The sequence below is a fragment of the Rhipicephalus microplus genome, chromosome 2 (genome assembly GCF_043290135.1).
Source record: "Rhipicephalus microplus isolate Deutch F79 chromosome 2, USDA_Rmic, whole genome shotgun sequence".
In the NCBI taxonomy this organism is placed as follows: domain Eukaryota; kingdom Metazoa; phylum Arthropoda; class Arachnida; order Ixodida; family Ixodidae; genus Rhipicephalus; species Rhipicephalus microplus.
The window spans coordinates 61,842,423-61,857,411 of NC_134701.1; the positions used below are offsets into that span (position 1 = coordinate 61,842,423).

A 14,989-nucleotide genomic window follows, 5' to 3' on the forward strand; every position below is an offset into this window, starting at 1 on the left:
GGGCCCGTTGCTTCCAAGGAGCTTCGTCAGCGGTGATATGATCGTGGCGAAATTTCGTATGAAGCGTCGGAAGTATGAGCACAGGCCCACGAAACTACGCAGTTCTTTGACAGACGCAGGCTTGGGGAATTCGGCCACGGCCTGAAGCTTGGCAGGATCAGGAAGAATGCCGTCTTTGGACACGACGTACCCCAGTATGGTGAGTTGCCGCGCTGCAAAGCGGCACTTTTTCAGATTTAGTTGTAAGCCGGCATTGCTCACACGTGCGAAAACTTCTTTCAGACGTTGGAGATGCGTGGAGAAATCCGGAGCAAAGACAATGACATCGTCGAGGTAACACAAGCACGTGTACCATTTCAAGTTGCGCAAAACGGTGTCCATCATGCGCTCAAAGGTCGCAGGTGCATTACATAGACCAAACGGCATGACGTTAAACTCGTACAAGCCGTCTGGCGTGACGAAGGCGGTCTTTGGTCGAGCGTCGTCAGCCATGGGTACTTGCCAGTACCCCGAGCGCAGATCGAGAGAAGAAAAAAAATCGGCTCCATGAAGGCTGTCAATCGCGTCATCGATGCGTGGCAGTGGATAAACATCCTTGCGAGTGATCTTATTGAGCCGTCTGTAGTCCACACAGAACCGCACAGAACCGTCTTTCTTCGCAACAAGAACAACAGGAGACGCCCATGGACTGTCGGAGGGCCGAATAACGTCGCGTCGGAGCATATCGTCAACCTGATCATTAATTACTCGACGTTCAGCAGGCGACACGCGATATGGACGTTGCCGTAAAGGTGGATGGGCACCAGTGTCGATGCGATGCATAACAACGGACGTGCGACCGAGAGAACTTCGCCCGACATCGAAAGAAGAACGATATTCTCGCAACAGGTTCAGAAGCTGGGTACGCTGTACGGCCGTAAGGTTGTCAGCGATGGAGGGGCCAAATACATCAGCAGACGACGAATCAGAAGTGGAAACAGCATTGATGGTACACGACCTGGGAGCGCGCGTGTCATCGGGTACGTCCAGGACTTGTGCGTCGTCGACTGGTTCCACTCTGCCGAGACATTCCCCTCGAAGCAAGGTAACAGCGTACGGGAACGGGTTGGTTACAAAAATAGCAGTGTTGCCCTGGTTGACCTGCACGGTCGCGAAAGGTACTAGCAACCCTTTCCTGCTGCAAGCGCGGTCAGATGGCGAAACAAGTCCAATGGTGTCGGAGAGACCAGCGCAGTAGACAGACACAGCCGTCGTCGAGTTTGGAGGCACTGTTGTATCGTCTTTCGTTAGAATCTTGCTCAGTGTCGGGGGACTGTCTTCTGGCGTCAAATGCGAGAAGAGTGAGAGCTCAATTTCGGCGGCGGCACAATGGATGACGGCGTCATAGCGGGAGAGAAAGTCCCATCCCAGGATGACGTCATGAGAGCATGCCTGAATGACGATGAACTGGGCGACATACAGAACGTCCTGGATGACAACGCGAGCTGTGCACCCTGCTGTAGGATGAATCCGGTGCAAACTTGCAGTACGGAGGGATAACCCAGAAAGTGGCGTCGTCACTTTTCGAAGTAAGCGGCAGAGTTTTTCGTCCATAACTGATACGGCAGCTCCAGTGTCAATAAGAGCCGATGCACAAACACCGTCCACAAGCACGTCAATGACATTCGAGGGGCTGCTCTGAGGGCTTTCACATTGCGATAGCGTCGCAGTCCTTGCCTCAGGGACTGCGACGACTAGTTTTCCCGCTCTTGAGCTGCCGCACTTGGCCGCATGGGAGACAGGGAACGGCGTCGTGGAGACGGTGATCTTCGAGATGGACCTGGGCGAGGTCGAGGTGGCATAGACGGCGGTTCTTCGCGATAAGGACGGCTGAGTTGGCCAGCAACAGGTGAAGAAATTGGAGCCGGCTGTACGCGATGGCAATAACGGGCCACGTGACCGGCGTAACCGCAGGCAAAGCAGATGGGCCGGTTGTCGGGTGTGCGCCATCTGTTCACCGGGGTAGGTCTCACCCATGTCGCAAGGGCTGATGGGCGGAACGGTGGCTGCATGGTGGACTGAAGCTGAGGCTGAGGGGTTACGTCAACATACGTAGCGGGCATACCCGCTGCAACGGACGGAGGTCGTGCAGCAGCTTCAGCGTAGGTCAGAGGGGTGGGTGCTTGAACGACTTGGGGTGGCCTGGCGACCACTTGCGCGTAACTCAGGGACGCAGGAGGCGGAGGCTGTTGGGGGTGGTAAGCAGGCATTACCTCCGCTATTTCCTGTTCAATCGCTCGGCGGATGGGAGGGAGAAGGGTAGTAGCCGATTGTTGAACAGCAGGTTGGTGGGAAAAGGGCAGGAGGGAGAACTGACGCGCGATTTCCTCACGGATAAAGGACTTCAGTTCTGCCATCAACGCCACTTGGTCACAACTGGCCTCCAAGCCAGCAAGCGTTGCAGCTCGTGGTGGGGAGCGTCGGGTCATCGAACGCTGCCGGCGGAGCTCCTCGTAGCTCTGGCACAGTGTGATGACCTCAGCCACCATGCCGGGGTTTTTGGCGAGCAGCATCGTGAAGGCATCATCGTCGATGCCTTTCATGATGTTTCGGATCTTGTCAGACTCGGACATGGTGTGATTGGATTTGTTACATAGGTCGAGGACATCTTCAATATAGCTGGTGAATGACTCACCAGCCTCCTGAGCACGTTCACGCAAGCGCTGCTCGGCTTGCAGCTTGCGAACAGCAGGGCGGCCGAAGACGTTGACGATTGCGGTCTTGAAATCGGACCAGGTGGCAAAATCGGACGCGTGGTTGTTGTACCACAAACTGGCGACGCCGGCAAGGTAAAACACCAAGTTGGTCAGCTTGCCGTCCTCGTCCCATTTGTTGGGGACGCTCACGCGGTCGTAAATGGCGAGCCAGTCCTCCACGTCAGTGCCATCAGCGCCAGTGAAGATGGGTGGATCGCGGATTCTGGGGACACCGGGACAAGGGGGTGGCATTGGAGGAGGCGTTTGCTGAGAAGCGTCTTGGTACATAGTAGATGGCAGGGTACGTGATCGTAGCTCCAAAGGCATAGACAGGGATCGCAGCACTCTCCACCAAATTGTTAAGGCGTTTATTAGCCGGCAACGAGCGAGAATACACAATGGCGACAGTCACAGCCAAGCAAGGGCTCTCAGCGCGAGCGGCGTCCTTGTTGGGTAGCCCCACTAGAAGGTACTCAAGAGTTCGACCCATTTCATAGTTCGGAGGCTTCGCTACAATATATATATATATAAGTTTAACAGCATGGTATGCGTGCTTATATGAGCAAAGTATTGCAAATTTTGAGGTGTAACTTATTTTACTGCTTATAACTTGTTCCCTAGTGCTATTCAGATCCTGTTACCATTGTACAAGTTGGTTCCACTTTCCTCATAATCAGTAAACTGATATTTGCTCAGGGCTTGTATTTTTTTAATGCTTAAGAATATTGCGCAAGTGAGATGGGTCATGATAAACATACTCATATTTTTTTTATGCCAGGCTTGTGCGAATAGGGAATATTAAGTTTGAAATGAATTTGAAGCAAATAATAATCTGGTTCAAATAATTTCAAGTGGAATTTGTATAGTATATGTGGCATATTAAAAAAAATGAGCATACTTGTCATGACCCAACTTGACCTGCACAGTTTTTTTTATTCATTTATACAAGTTTTGTGCATACGCCAACAGTTAAGTTTTCCTTCTCGTTTGTTGATCTCCTTGATATGGATTGAAGTCCCGTCAAGGAGATGATCGGCGTCGATGAAGCAGGAGGCAGGTTGGAGGTAATGAAAACTTGAAGGTATATTACAGCGAAATATTTACAGTCATATGTACATCTTGCCGAAGCACACTCATGATAACACAGACATCAACAGAGTCTTACTCTTCTACTTAATTTTTCTTAAGTTAGAGCCTAGAACACTGTTACTACATACAACGTACTTAGTCTCACTGTTCGACCACCAAGTGGTTACGGCCCAGACAAAAGTTGCATCGTACGGAGTCGTACTGATCTATCAGTTAAGTGATAGCAGCCTCGACTGAAGAGAAACGGATTCCCTCCAGTCTTAAGCATCTTGCGGTAACAAAGAAAAAGGGGAGGTGGCCACTGCTGGTCCGCCTCAACATTCTCTCATCCAATCTGTTTCCACTCAGATTAAGTCACTCCCTACTGGGCTGACCTTACTCTCGACAGCAGCGCTTCTACAGTTTAAACAGGCGTTTTGGTACTCTTTCCCATCATGTCTCTCTCTCTCCACCTCCCACGTGCTCAGGAATTCTCTCGCTCGGGAGATATCGGCATTGTAGACCCGGTACATTCATGCCTTTTCCCACACCCAGCGAGCCGAGACGAATCTCAAAGCCGGAAGTTAAATGATCGCGCGCGGAACATTATTGCCCCCGCAAGTAGCAATCGGCCTTCTTGTGTTCGGGTCGTGCATCGCTGCGACTTTGAGCCGATCGCCAGGGCAGAGCGTGTCGCCTACTCCCACTGAGCTCGCGCCCGGCAGCGGAGGCAGGACGGGGTCGCTTAATCCCATTGTGCGTTTGCCCCCGGCAGCGGCGACTTGTCTCTAAACCACAAACATTCCAAGCCGGTTGGCAGAGCGGGTTCGTTTCACATTGTGTGTTTGTCCCCCCCCCCCCTCCCCCGGCAGCGGAGGAGACGGATGTAGTTTGCATTCCAGAGGATAAGTGGTGTACAGTTACACGGGCATACCGAGAGAGAGTCGAGAAAGAAGCTTTGTATAACGTAGCTTCCCGCGCTGTCGTCCCATGCTCAAAGAAAGCAATTTGCGACCTTGCCGAGGGAGATCCGAGAAAAAAGCTTTAAATAACGTAGCTTCTGGTGCTGTCCCATCCGCACGATCAACTTATGAGCGGCAAAACACAACACCAACTTTAAATAGTAGCAGGATATGAGTTTCAGTAGAATGCAAGTGATAAGATGTAAAATATGTTACGTTTTGAACTTTACAATACTTGGACCATGTAAGCCAGTAAAACAAGCTTTTATAAAAAAACTTATGAAAATGATGAATCACTGTGAGAAAATGTGTTCATTTAACCTTAGAGTAATGCCTTTGAACTTTCCTCCTGGATAATATTTTGTACAGCATTCCTTCACTGCAGTGTAACAACCTTAACAAGGGATTGCATGCAGACTAATTCACATCTATTCGTTCATGTCGAACGCTTGGACATGTTTGATAATTTAAATTCAAATTGAAGCACATTCAAATATTTTCTCAAGCCTAGATATTACTATTTCCTTTATTTGATTCGTAATGATGCTCAAAAATCACTATTCACCTTGGGTTTGCTTTGATCATCAAATTTACCATTCGCCCATCTCTGACACTTTGCCAACAAACTTGTCTGAGCGGATGGGAGCAAGCTTTGGGCTAGCACTGCAGCAAGCCACCAGGAGTACGGTATTTATTCGTATAATATCGCACTGAAGTAATGATCGTACCTCTGAATTTTGTCATTGAAATTTCTTTCTTTTTTTCCATGTAATGATCACATGTCGAATTTGCAGCAATAATATTTTCTGTGCCAAGTCTAGCTGATGATCATTGTGTTTACCATCTGTCGAGTGTTACGTAAATACAGTGAAATCTCGGTATAACAAACTTCAGGGGGCCGTTGTAATTTGCTCGTTATCTTGAAATGCCGTTATAGTGAAAGCCTAAAAATTAACCATAAATGCTTATTTTCCACCGACCAAAACGACTTACCTTTACAACGGTGGGTCCTTGAACTTGTTTTTCACGAGAAAAAAGAAATGCACAAGTGAACAGCAAAAAATAGCGTGTTTAATTTAAAGAAATCTGTGGCTTTTTTTTTTTTTTTTTTTTTCTTGACGCGTGCAGCACGAACTTTGCAGCGCAAAGGCCTTCAACTCATTCATATTCCTGTGGTGCGATTCAGTACTTTGGTCACAACAGCCTGCTTTTTACCTTCCAGTTGCAAAATACTATCCACTTTTGGCGTAGCGAAAAATGCTTCCACTTCTTTGTCGCAAGCAGAGATGAACTCATTTGTAGTAGCACCGCAGCACGAACGCCAGCTTGCTTTGCAGACGCAATAAGTAATCACCCAAAAGAGATGAACATGACTAATAAACAAGGCCTGCTAGAGCACATGTAGAAGACTAGAAGTGACAAAGAAAGAAAAACCCGAAGCGTCGTAGCTGTCAACACCTTTTCCGAAAAAAGAAAAGTGCTAAAAAAGAAAATTCCTCGCGGTTAGTTTTCTGCTTCCAGGTCTCAGCTTTTCCATGCTCATGCTTCCTGCTCCGCAACTCTCGCTCTGCCTCGCTGACCTTGCCCTCCCGTGTTGCCCTCGCCTCTGCGCTTGTAAACCTGCAGCGTCGGTGTTTCAACAAAAAGAAAAGAAAGTAGCCCTTTTGTTGTTGTTTTTTTTCCTCCGCACTGTCGCGCGCCTTCCGAGAAGCAAAGCATCCGTTCGCTTTGTCGTCTGCTTGCGCACCGCTCCGGTGGTCGTGAGGGATTTCAGAACATGAGTTCATAGTATAGAGGCGTTTCTAATATAACTCTAAATATAACTAAACTAACACTCGTTATTCTAAAAATCTTGGTATTCTGAAGTACACAGTAGGGAAATAATTTTACATCGAAACTATTGGCAGTCGGCACGAGATTTTTTTAAAGTTCGTTAATCTGAAAAGTTTGTTAATGTCAGGAGGTTTGTTCTACCGAGATTTCACTGGAACTCTTGAAAACTGCATGCACCAAACGGATTCCTAATTTATGCCTACCTTTGGCAGAAACATGCCATATAGCATTGCAGTAAGGATAAATGACGCAGTTGTAACCACATGTCTGCGGCGGATAGCTATGCTATTGCAACAAAGTTGCCAATTAAAATGAAATCGTTCAATTTCGATGGAGGCGCAAATACTGTAGGCCTGTGTGCTTAGATTTGGGTGCACGTTAACTCCAGGTGGTCTAAATTTCCAGAGCCCTCCACTACGGCATCTTTCGTATTCATTTGGTGGTTTTGGACGTTCAACCCCACATATCAAAGTGAAATCATTCGATATCTAGACTGAAGAAACGGTATTTATGCCCGTGACATACTCATGACCTCCATGACTCACGAGGAAAAAAATAATGCGATACGATCACGTTGCTCGAGCAGCCGCTATGTTTGTTTTGATATACTGCACTGTTACAGGGACAGCCGCCTGTTCGTTGACAAGTTGTCATCCTGCAGCAACAAGCTACCAACTCGTACCCAAATAATTATTTAATAAAAGGTCACAATCATTGCGGCATTTTTTCTTTTTTCGCCATTGTGAAAGGTGGTGGTGGGCTTTGAGGTTGTCTGTGTGAGTGCCACTTCACCATGAAGCGATACACAAGTTTTACTGCGCGTTTAAGCTGAAGGTGGTTTGTTGCGCACTGGCGGCGGTCATTTTGGTGTTGACAAAATTTTAATTACACTCTGGAGGAATTGGTGTGAGAAGCTCATGGCTACCAAGAGCTCGCGGCAGGCTTTCCACGAGACCACAACTGGGAAGTTCCCCAACGTCGAGAGGGCAGTCCTTGAACACATGAGGGACATGTGCAAAGACAGTTGTGTGGTTTGGTTAGACATGATACGGACGCAGGCATGCAAAATAGGCACGCTAAAGCCCCAAAGAACTTCCGCACTAGTTGCGGCTGAACGACCCGCTTCATGCGGCAGAATGGACTGTCGTTGAGGCGGCAGGCGTCGTACCAGTGACTCCCATCCGCATACGAAGACAAAGTTATTGACTTTCACTAATTCATCATGACGGCAGGCAAGAAGAATGGCTTCTTGTTGTCGCACATAGGCAATGCAGACTAAACTCTGTTGATATTCGGCATGCCTCAAAGCATCATTGTCATCGAGAAAGCGGCGTGAAGTGTCCTCGTAAAAACTTGAGAAGCAGCAATGCACTGTGACGCTCGGCAAATGGCCGGAAGCTGCTGCCGTACATTAATCTTAGGCGGAAAACTATTCTGCAGGAAAGCTTTTCCCGTGGGATGCATATCCGTACTCAAGCAAAAGGGTGGATGACTACTGAGCTCATGGCAGACTGGATAAAGACGTGGGGACGATTAGTGGAATGCTTCGCTTCCTTCACTTTGTGTGCTGGATAGCTTTTGAGGCTATCTCATCGACAATGTCTGTGATAAACTTAAGAAGCAGTGCCCAGAGATTGCTGTAATCTCTGTGGCCTAGCGTCACTGCTGCAACCTCTGGACGTGTCACCGAACAAATTGTTCAACGACGCTTGGAGGCTCTATGCAGAGTGGTTGGTGTCAGGTGACCATGATTTCATTCCAAGTGTGAAAATCAAGAGACTGTCTGTTGAAGTACGCTGCTCTTGGATTGTCAAAGTGTGGAGTGGAATCTTTGACAAGGTGATTTCCAACAGTTTCAAGAAGGCGGGCATATAGAATGTGCTCGGCAGTAAAGAAGGTGACTTTGGAACTAGGAAGATGACACTGTTGATTCCAACAGGGAATCATGTGGCATTGACACTGAGGTTCAGACTCTGAAAGAGAGTTAAAGTGTCAGTGAATGAAAAAAATAAAAGGGCAATGTGCAATGCATGTAGTTCCTCTGTAATGTGTGTGTTTATTACAAAGGTAAGCTTTACTTCACTTTTTTATTTTTGGTTATATTGATGACAACTATCGTGAGAATTCCGATTCGTGTTCTCATTTTATTTTCCGGAAATATTGTTCCCGTGTACTGTTCACTTCCTGAAATTTGTGTTTTTTTATTTTAATGTGCTTTCATTATGCGAGTAAATACATTAAGTGCCACTGATGCACGTCAAGATGAAACCTACAATACTCCTGCAAAAGCTTTGATGAAGCAGATTCATCTCTCTGTAGGAGAAGACAGCTGAGGCCTGTGGTAAAGTGCATGTGTTTCTCCTGGCTCGCATGTGCTTATGCTCTCCTCGTCTCACAGATGCAAAACAATTTTCAGGCTTGCACACTATGCTAAAAGCAGAGAATTTGTTGTAAAAGCAATGAGTTGTACAGTGTATTGGAACGGAACAAAAACCAAAAACGAAAAAAAAAAGAAAAAAAAATGACTGGAACGAAAACAATACCAGAACGCTATCTACAGTTGAACAAGGTTATATCCAACTCATATGTATCGAATTTTCAGGTATAATCAAGTCGCAAGTTATCCCCATGAAATTCCTTAGTATATAAATTAGCACGTTTATATTCAACGGTATTTTCACCCATCTTCAGGTATATCAAATGCCACGCAAATTAAAGGTCAGCATCCAGAAGTGCAAGACTTCTGACTTTGCGACAAAGCTGAAGGCTATTCAGCATGTCGAGGCAGGTGAGAAATGTTCTACCCTTGTGGACGACTTCGGGATACCACAAAGCACTTTGAGTACCTTGTTGAAGAAGAAAGCTGATATCCAGGCAAAGGTGGCGGAGCAACGAACATTGGTAGCCTGTCATGTGCGTGCTTCTGCCCACGGGAATGTAGAAAAGACACTCTATGCCTGGCTTTTTCAAAATGCGCGCAAAGAACATTCTTATGAATGGCTTGAAGCTGATCGCCACGGCCAAATGGTTTGCCACTGCACTCATTCAAACAACTTTGGCGACAACAGTCGGTCGCTTCAGGGATTTAAGCATTGCTACAGCATCATTGGCAAAAAACGAAAGCGAAGCTGTCAGCAGCCAGGACATCAAGCAGTGGATGAGAAAGGAGTGGCCGGGAATCTCGGTGAAGCTTTCTCTTGCGAGATCTTCAATACCTGGTGGGACGTAAAGACGAACACAGTGGTCAACTGCTTCCGCAAGGCAGGCTTCGAGACGGCAGAACTTGCGGAAACCGATGAAGATGACAATGACGAGCGCATAGACGATGCATATCACGAGATGTCCTGCTTCCCGGCAGCAGTTCCACACGAAGTGTCTGTAGTTAACTTCGTGGAAGCGGACTGCAATGTCTAGGTTGACAGCTCATGTTACGAGGAGGATCGTCCGGACGAGGGGCTGGCTACACCCGCGTACTGCGCCGCTGAAGTTGCGGCAGCATTCAGCATCATTGATCGTTGTACCTATTGGCCACATGGAGGGAACCGGGCTGTCGCACCTGGACAGCCTTGATAAAATCAAGACTAGTGTCTAAACATTTCAAAAACGAAGAAGCAGGCCAAGATTAGCGATTTTTTTCACGCAAATAAATCATTCTGTTGCAGCGTGTGTGCGGAATTAGTTGTAATTTTTGAATGCACCTATTTTAGATGATGATCCATAACAGGTATGCTCTCGGGGCTTCCATTTTTATATATGGAATTATTCCTATACCAAACTAATTTGCGATACTCTTCAAGTTCGATATATTCGTGTTCAACTGTATTACGTATTTCGTTCCAGAGTGAAATTGGAATTTTTTATCGTTTTTCGCTCCACGCGGAAACTTGGCAATCTGGAACAACCGAGATCATTCAAAGGGAGCAATAATGCACATCTAAGAGTGCAGTGCTGGCACGTATCTCAGGCATTAATTTAAAAGTAAAGATGTGTTCTAATTATCGAAAAATAAAAAACAAAACAACTAAAGATCATTGTATTGACTCATTCGGACTTTGTGTGCCTCTGATGGTAGCGTCCATAAAGCACTCTCGGCACAGAAGTTTGCTTTATATAAACAGTGGTCTCGCATATCAGAAGACAGTAAATGAATGAGACCACTTGCTCCATTTATTTTCACATTTTGCTGCTGCACTATGCCTCATGTTGCCTCATGTGCAATACTTGGCTATTTGCCACATGCTTGGCACGAGCTTCATAAAATTGCCGCTGTACTCAGGAACTCTAAAAACCATTTTTACAGATGATGTGTACGCATGTTCAGAAGATTCCTCATCAGCAATGCACTGCTTGTCACCGCAGGTGATGTACCTAGGTGTGCGCAACGTAGTACTGGCGCTATGGGCCCTGCGGCCCCAGGAGTGGCTGGACATGACTCGGGTGTCACGGCACCTTCTGTGCCGGGGCCTAGCTCGCATCCGGTGCCTGTTGGAGGCACACAGGATCCTCCGGTTCTTCACCGCGCGAGGTCTCGTCAATCACGGCACACTGCCCTCGCCACGTAGCTCTCCGCCGCTGCCGCTGTCATCTCAGCAGGTGAGACGCACTGCAGTCACTTTGGCCCCACCTGTCTCCTGGTGCATTCAGTAGGATTGTGCGAATGCTTCGAATATTACTGCATGATTATTAAAAGTTAATATTACTATATTGGAATTCACTTCGGTCTGAATTGAAGCTGCAAAATAATAATGACACCGACCAAGGCAAAGTACTCAAAAACTAAAAGGATGTCTCAGCTACGTCTTTTTTAGTTTTTTGTTCACAAACGTTGTAGACTGCGCCGTTTGCGATCATTGTGAGCAAGGCTCCCGTCTAGAGAGCCGAAACGTCTCTTTAGTTTTTGTGTATTTTGCCTTGGTTGGCATCTTTGTTATTTTGCACCATGTCTGTACCCAACCAAACGGGATTCCCTCATACTTTTAACGATTCGAATTCCAATTGTTGAAATTTCGAAGTGTTCCAAATGAACGAATAGGGGTATATCAGTCTGCATTTAATCCTCTGTAAAGGTGGTTTCACTGCAGTGAAGGGGTGCTAAATGGTGAAAAGTGAAAACATCTAGTTATTGAAAATCCACACTGCCGCGAATCCCCACTTCAAGGTTAAATGAACATATCACTCTCACATCGATTCATCAATTTTGATGTTTAAAAGCTTGTTATACTGGCTTACATGCTCTAGGTATAGTAAACATTGACACATAACATGTTTTACAGGTTTATCACTTGTATTCTACCAAAGGTCAAATCCTGCTCTAGTCAAAGTTGTTTCCACTTCCGTTGAAGTAAAAAAAAAGTCATTTGCATGGGCCTTCTTTCAATGCTTAGGAAATATTGTGAAGGTTAGTTGGGTCATGACAATTATGCAAATTTTTCTTTATAATATGTGATATAGCTATTTGAATTCAATTCGAAATGTTATTTGACCAAAGTCACTATTTGCTTCAAACCAAAATTTACTACTCACACGAGCCTAGCATTTAGTTTTGGCCCATCTAGTTTTGCACCCATAAGCATTCTCAACACTGCTTTACTTTTCCCAACTGCTTTCCTGGAATAGTTGTCTTGCGGCGCAAGCCACAATCTCGAAAAAGGATAGGCCTATGCTACCAGCCGAGCACACCCGAACATGCTCTGCGTTTCTGTACCGTGACTGCAACGGAAGGCGAGCAAAGTGCACGGCCGGTTCACTCAGAAATTGAGACAGCGGCAATTCCCCTTTCTACGGCAAGACACCACCAGTATGATTTGGCCCTCTGGCAATGTGACATTATCTGGTCGCTTCAAGGAGCAGAGTTGCACCTCTTAAATGTTTCTTCCTCCGTGGTCCCAATGCAGTCCTCTGATTTGAATACCGTGAGCAAGGCCCACTGTGCAGTGACCCAAGTTAAGATATTGTAACGGGAAGTATTTAATAAGTCAACGTGGTTGGGTTAACACTGCACACAGCGCACAACAGCTCAGACACAGCCCCACAACAACAGCGTCGTCTTCATCCATTCTGTATCATTTTGGCGCCTATGCCTGAGGTACCTTTTTGTACCCGTGACATTACCTCGGGCGGCAAAGCATTGTCCTGGTGCGTGCTGTTGTTATATGGACGTGTCAGTGTGGTAGGGCTTGAGGCGAGAAACGTGCGCAATGTCATTTCTGGATGTAACAGTCGACATTGTAGTCGGGAAAGTTTCATAGGCAACAGGCGTCATCTGGCACATGACTTTCCGTCCACCTCTTCAAACACTCAAGATGCCATCTCCCATGCTCTCATTGCGCGTACAGTAGCCCGCACCTGGTTCTCATCGCCCCAGAGTGCACAAAAGTTGCTCAATGACAGCCAACATAGGGATGTTCATTTTCCTCCGGATGTGGACGTGTAATACAAACAGAATAGAATATCCTTACGTTCTGGCGATGCTTCCTTGTTGACTGTATGAGCGAGACGATGTGGTTCTTTGCAAGCTGTGTGTGGTAATGGTTGGTGCCTTTCCCTGTGCAGAAGCGTGTGCTGGTTGTGGGTGCGGGCCCTGCTGGCCTGTCAGCAGCACGGCATCTGCACCGGCTGGGCATGCAGGTGACAGTGCTTGAGGCCTCCGACCGTATCGGGGGCCGAGTGCGGGACGACACATCCTTTGGTGTGTGCGTTGGCATGGGTGCCCACATCGTCACGGGCGTCACCAACAGGTGCAATGATTTCTCCAATTCTTCTTTGACAGGTGCAAAGTTGTGGGGAGAAATAGAAATCGGCTTACACGCGAGATTATAGAAGTAGGGGGGCATCGAAAAGATGGGTGAAAAGTATATCAGCATGCCATCTATCACGCTGACAAAAAAAAAGTTTGATTTCCTTGGTGTCATAAAGTTGCCTAGTGACGTTCTTGCTACTTCAGTGACTGAACTCAATTTGTTCACGGGCAACCAGGGTTGCGTTAAAGCCTGCACACAAAATTGCTTGGCTCTAACCAAGCAATTCGCATTCATGTACCATAATTACTCACGTAATGAACCCACTTTTTTTCTCGAAAAATCGAAGCAAAGTTAGGGGGTGTGTTTATTATGTGGGGTAAATTTTATGATAACTTTTTCAGAAGGAGTAAAAAATGCAATAATCAAAAAAAAAAGTTAGCTCGCTTAGTCTTTTACAATTGTCATCAACACAAACAGTGACTATTTGAAAAGTAAGAAATCGCCATGCTTTTGTGCAAAAAATAAAAAGAAGACCTTAATTTTAGGTCTGGTGGTACCATGCCGCCATTTTCTTAAGGGGTGGGTGCCCTCCCAAGCAACTACAACTTCGTTTTGCCGAGCGCCAGGCCATAAGTGCACTTGTACCTATTTAACCAGCAGGTACCTGGTGGCAGCAATTCTCTGCCTCCCACAGCAACGGCGGATGCTCAATTACCATATCTACTCACGTAAATCTAAAAAAATCACAGGAAAGTTTGGGGTGCAGTTATTATGCAGGGCAGATTTTATGAAAGCTGTTTCAGGATGAGCGAAAAATACGGTAATGCAAAAAAAAGTTAGGTCAATTAGCCTTTCCCCAATGACATACGCATACACTGTTTGGAAACAGCTTCTTCGTTGCACTTTACTACTCATCTTCAGTGGTTGATGGCACTATCTTCTGCAAGCTGTTCCCGGGTCGCTCGCACCCGCCATAAAAGCGTTTTCCGGCTATCTTTTCTTGCAATCGTTTAACTGCAATATCTGCTGTGATCTTGAGGGGCGCCCAAAAGCGTGCACTACGACGCAATTTGCCAACTTCACGACGACTGTTACGATGTTGTTAACATTGTAGAAAGTAACCGACATTATAGCAAGCAACCCCCGAAGCATGAAAACAGACTGTCGATAAGATTACAACATACGGCCGCCGCCTTGCTTCTGCATGAGAAGCTTCTCTACGCATGAATAACAAAGGAAGAGACATGAGGGGTGCTACCATGTTGCGGAAATCGTCATGAACTTTTCTGGACGACAAGCGATTTTTTTTCCTCGAAAAATCTGCGACGCGATAGCAATGAATGACCCTTCGCGACAGCAAATCCTGTCGTCGTCGCTCGAAAATGACGTGCATGTTTTCGTATTCGCTGGAAGCGACGTACCGCCGGTTGGTGAAGACAGTTTCGTGACCTTTGCTCGTTGTGTGCTTAACAGCTGCGATGTCTCTACAATCGCACTGTTCGTGAACCCTGCTGTGGCGCACAGATAAGACGAGGGACGTGCCGCGCACAGATAGAAAGAAAATCAATGCGGCACACGGCAGCGGGCGAAAGGAAGGTGGGAGGGAGCTAGCCGAGATGGCCGAGGTGGGGGTCGGCCAAATGATGAAAAA

At 46.7% G+C, this 14,989-nt stretch overlaps 1 protein-coding gene across 3 annotated transcripts in view; it reads left to right on the top strand.

Moving 5' to 3' along the window:
- Window positions 1-14,989, top strand: part of LOC119170881 (lysine-specific histone demethylase 2) — a 215,402-nt gene that overhangs the window by 86,301 nt on the left and 114,112 nt on the right. For all 3 annotated transcript variants that reach the window (XM_037422162.2, XM_075886484.1, XM_075886483.1), the window contains 2 exons: window positions 10,958-11,191; window positions 13,151-13,335. In XM_037422162.2, the coding sequence (XP_037278059.1) occupies window positions 10,958-11,191; window positions 13,151-13,335 (419 nt within the window). The remainder of the gene's footprint in view (window positions 1-10,957; window positions 11,192-13,150; window positions 13,336-14,989) is intronic.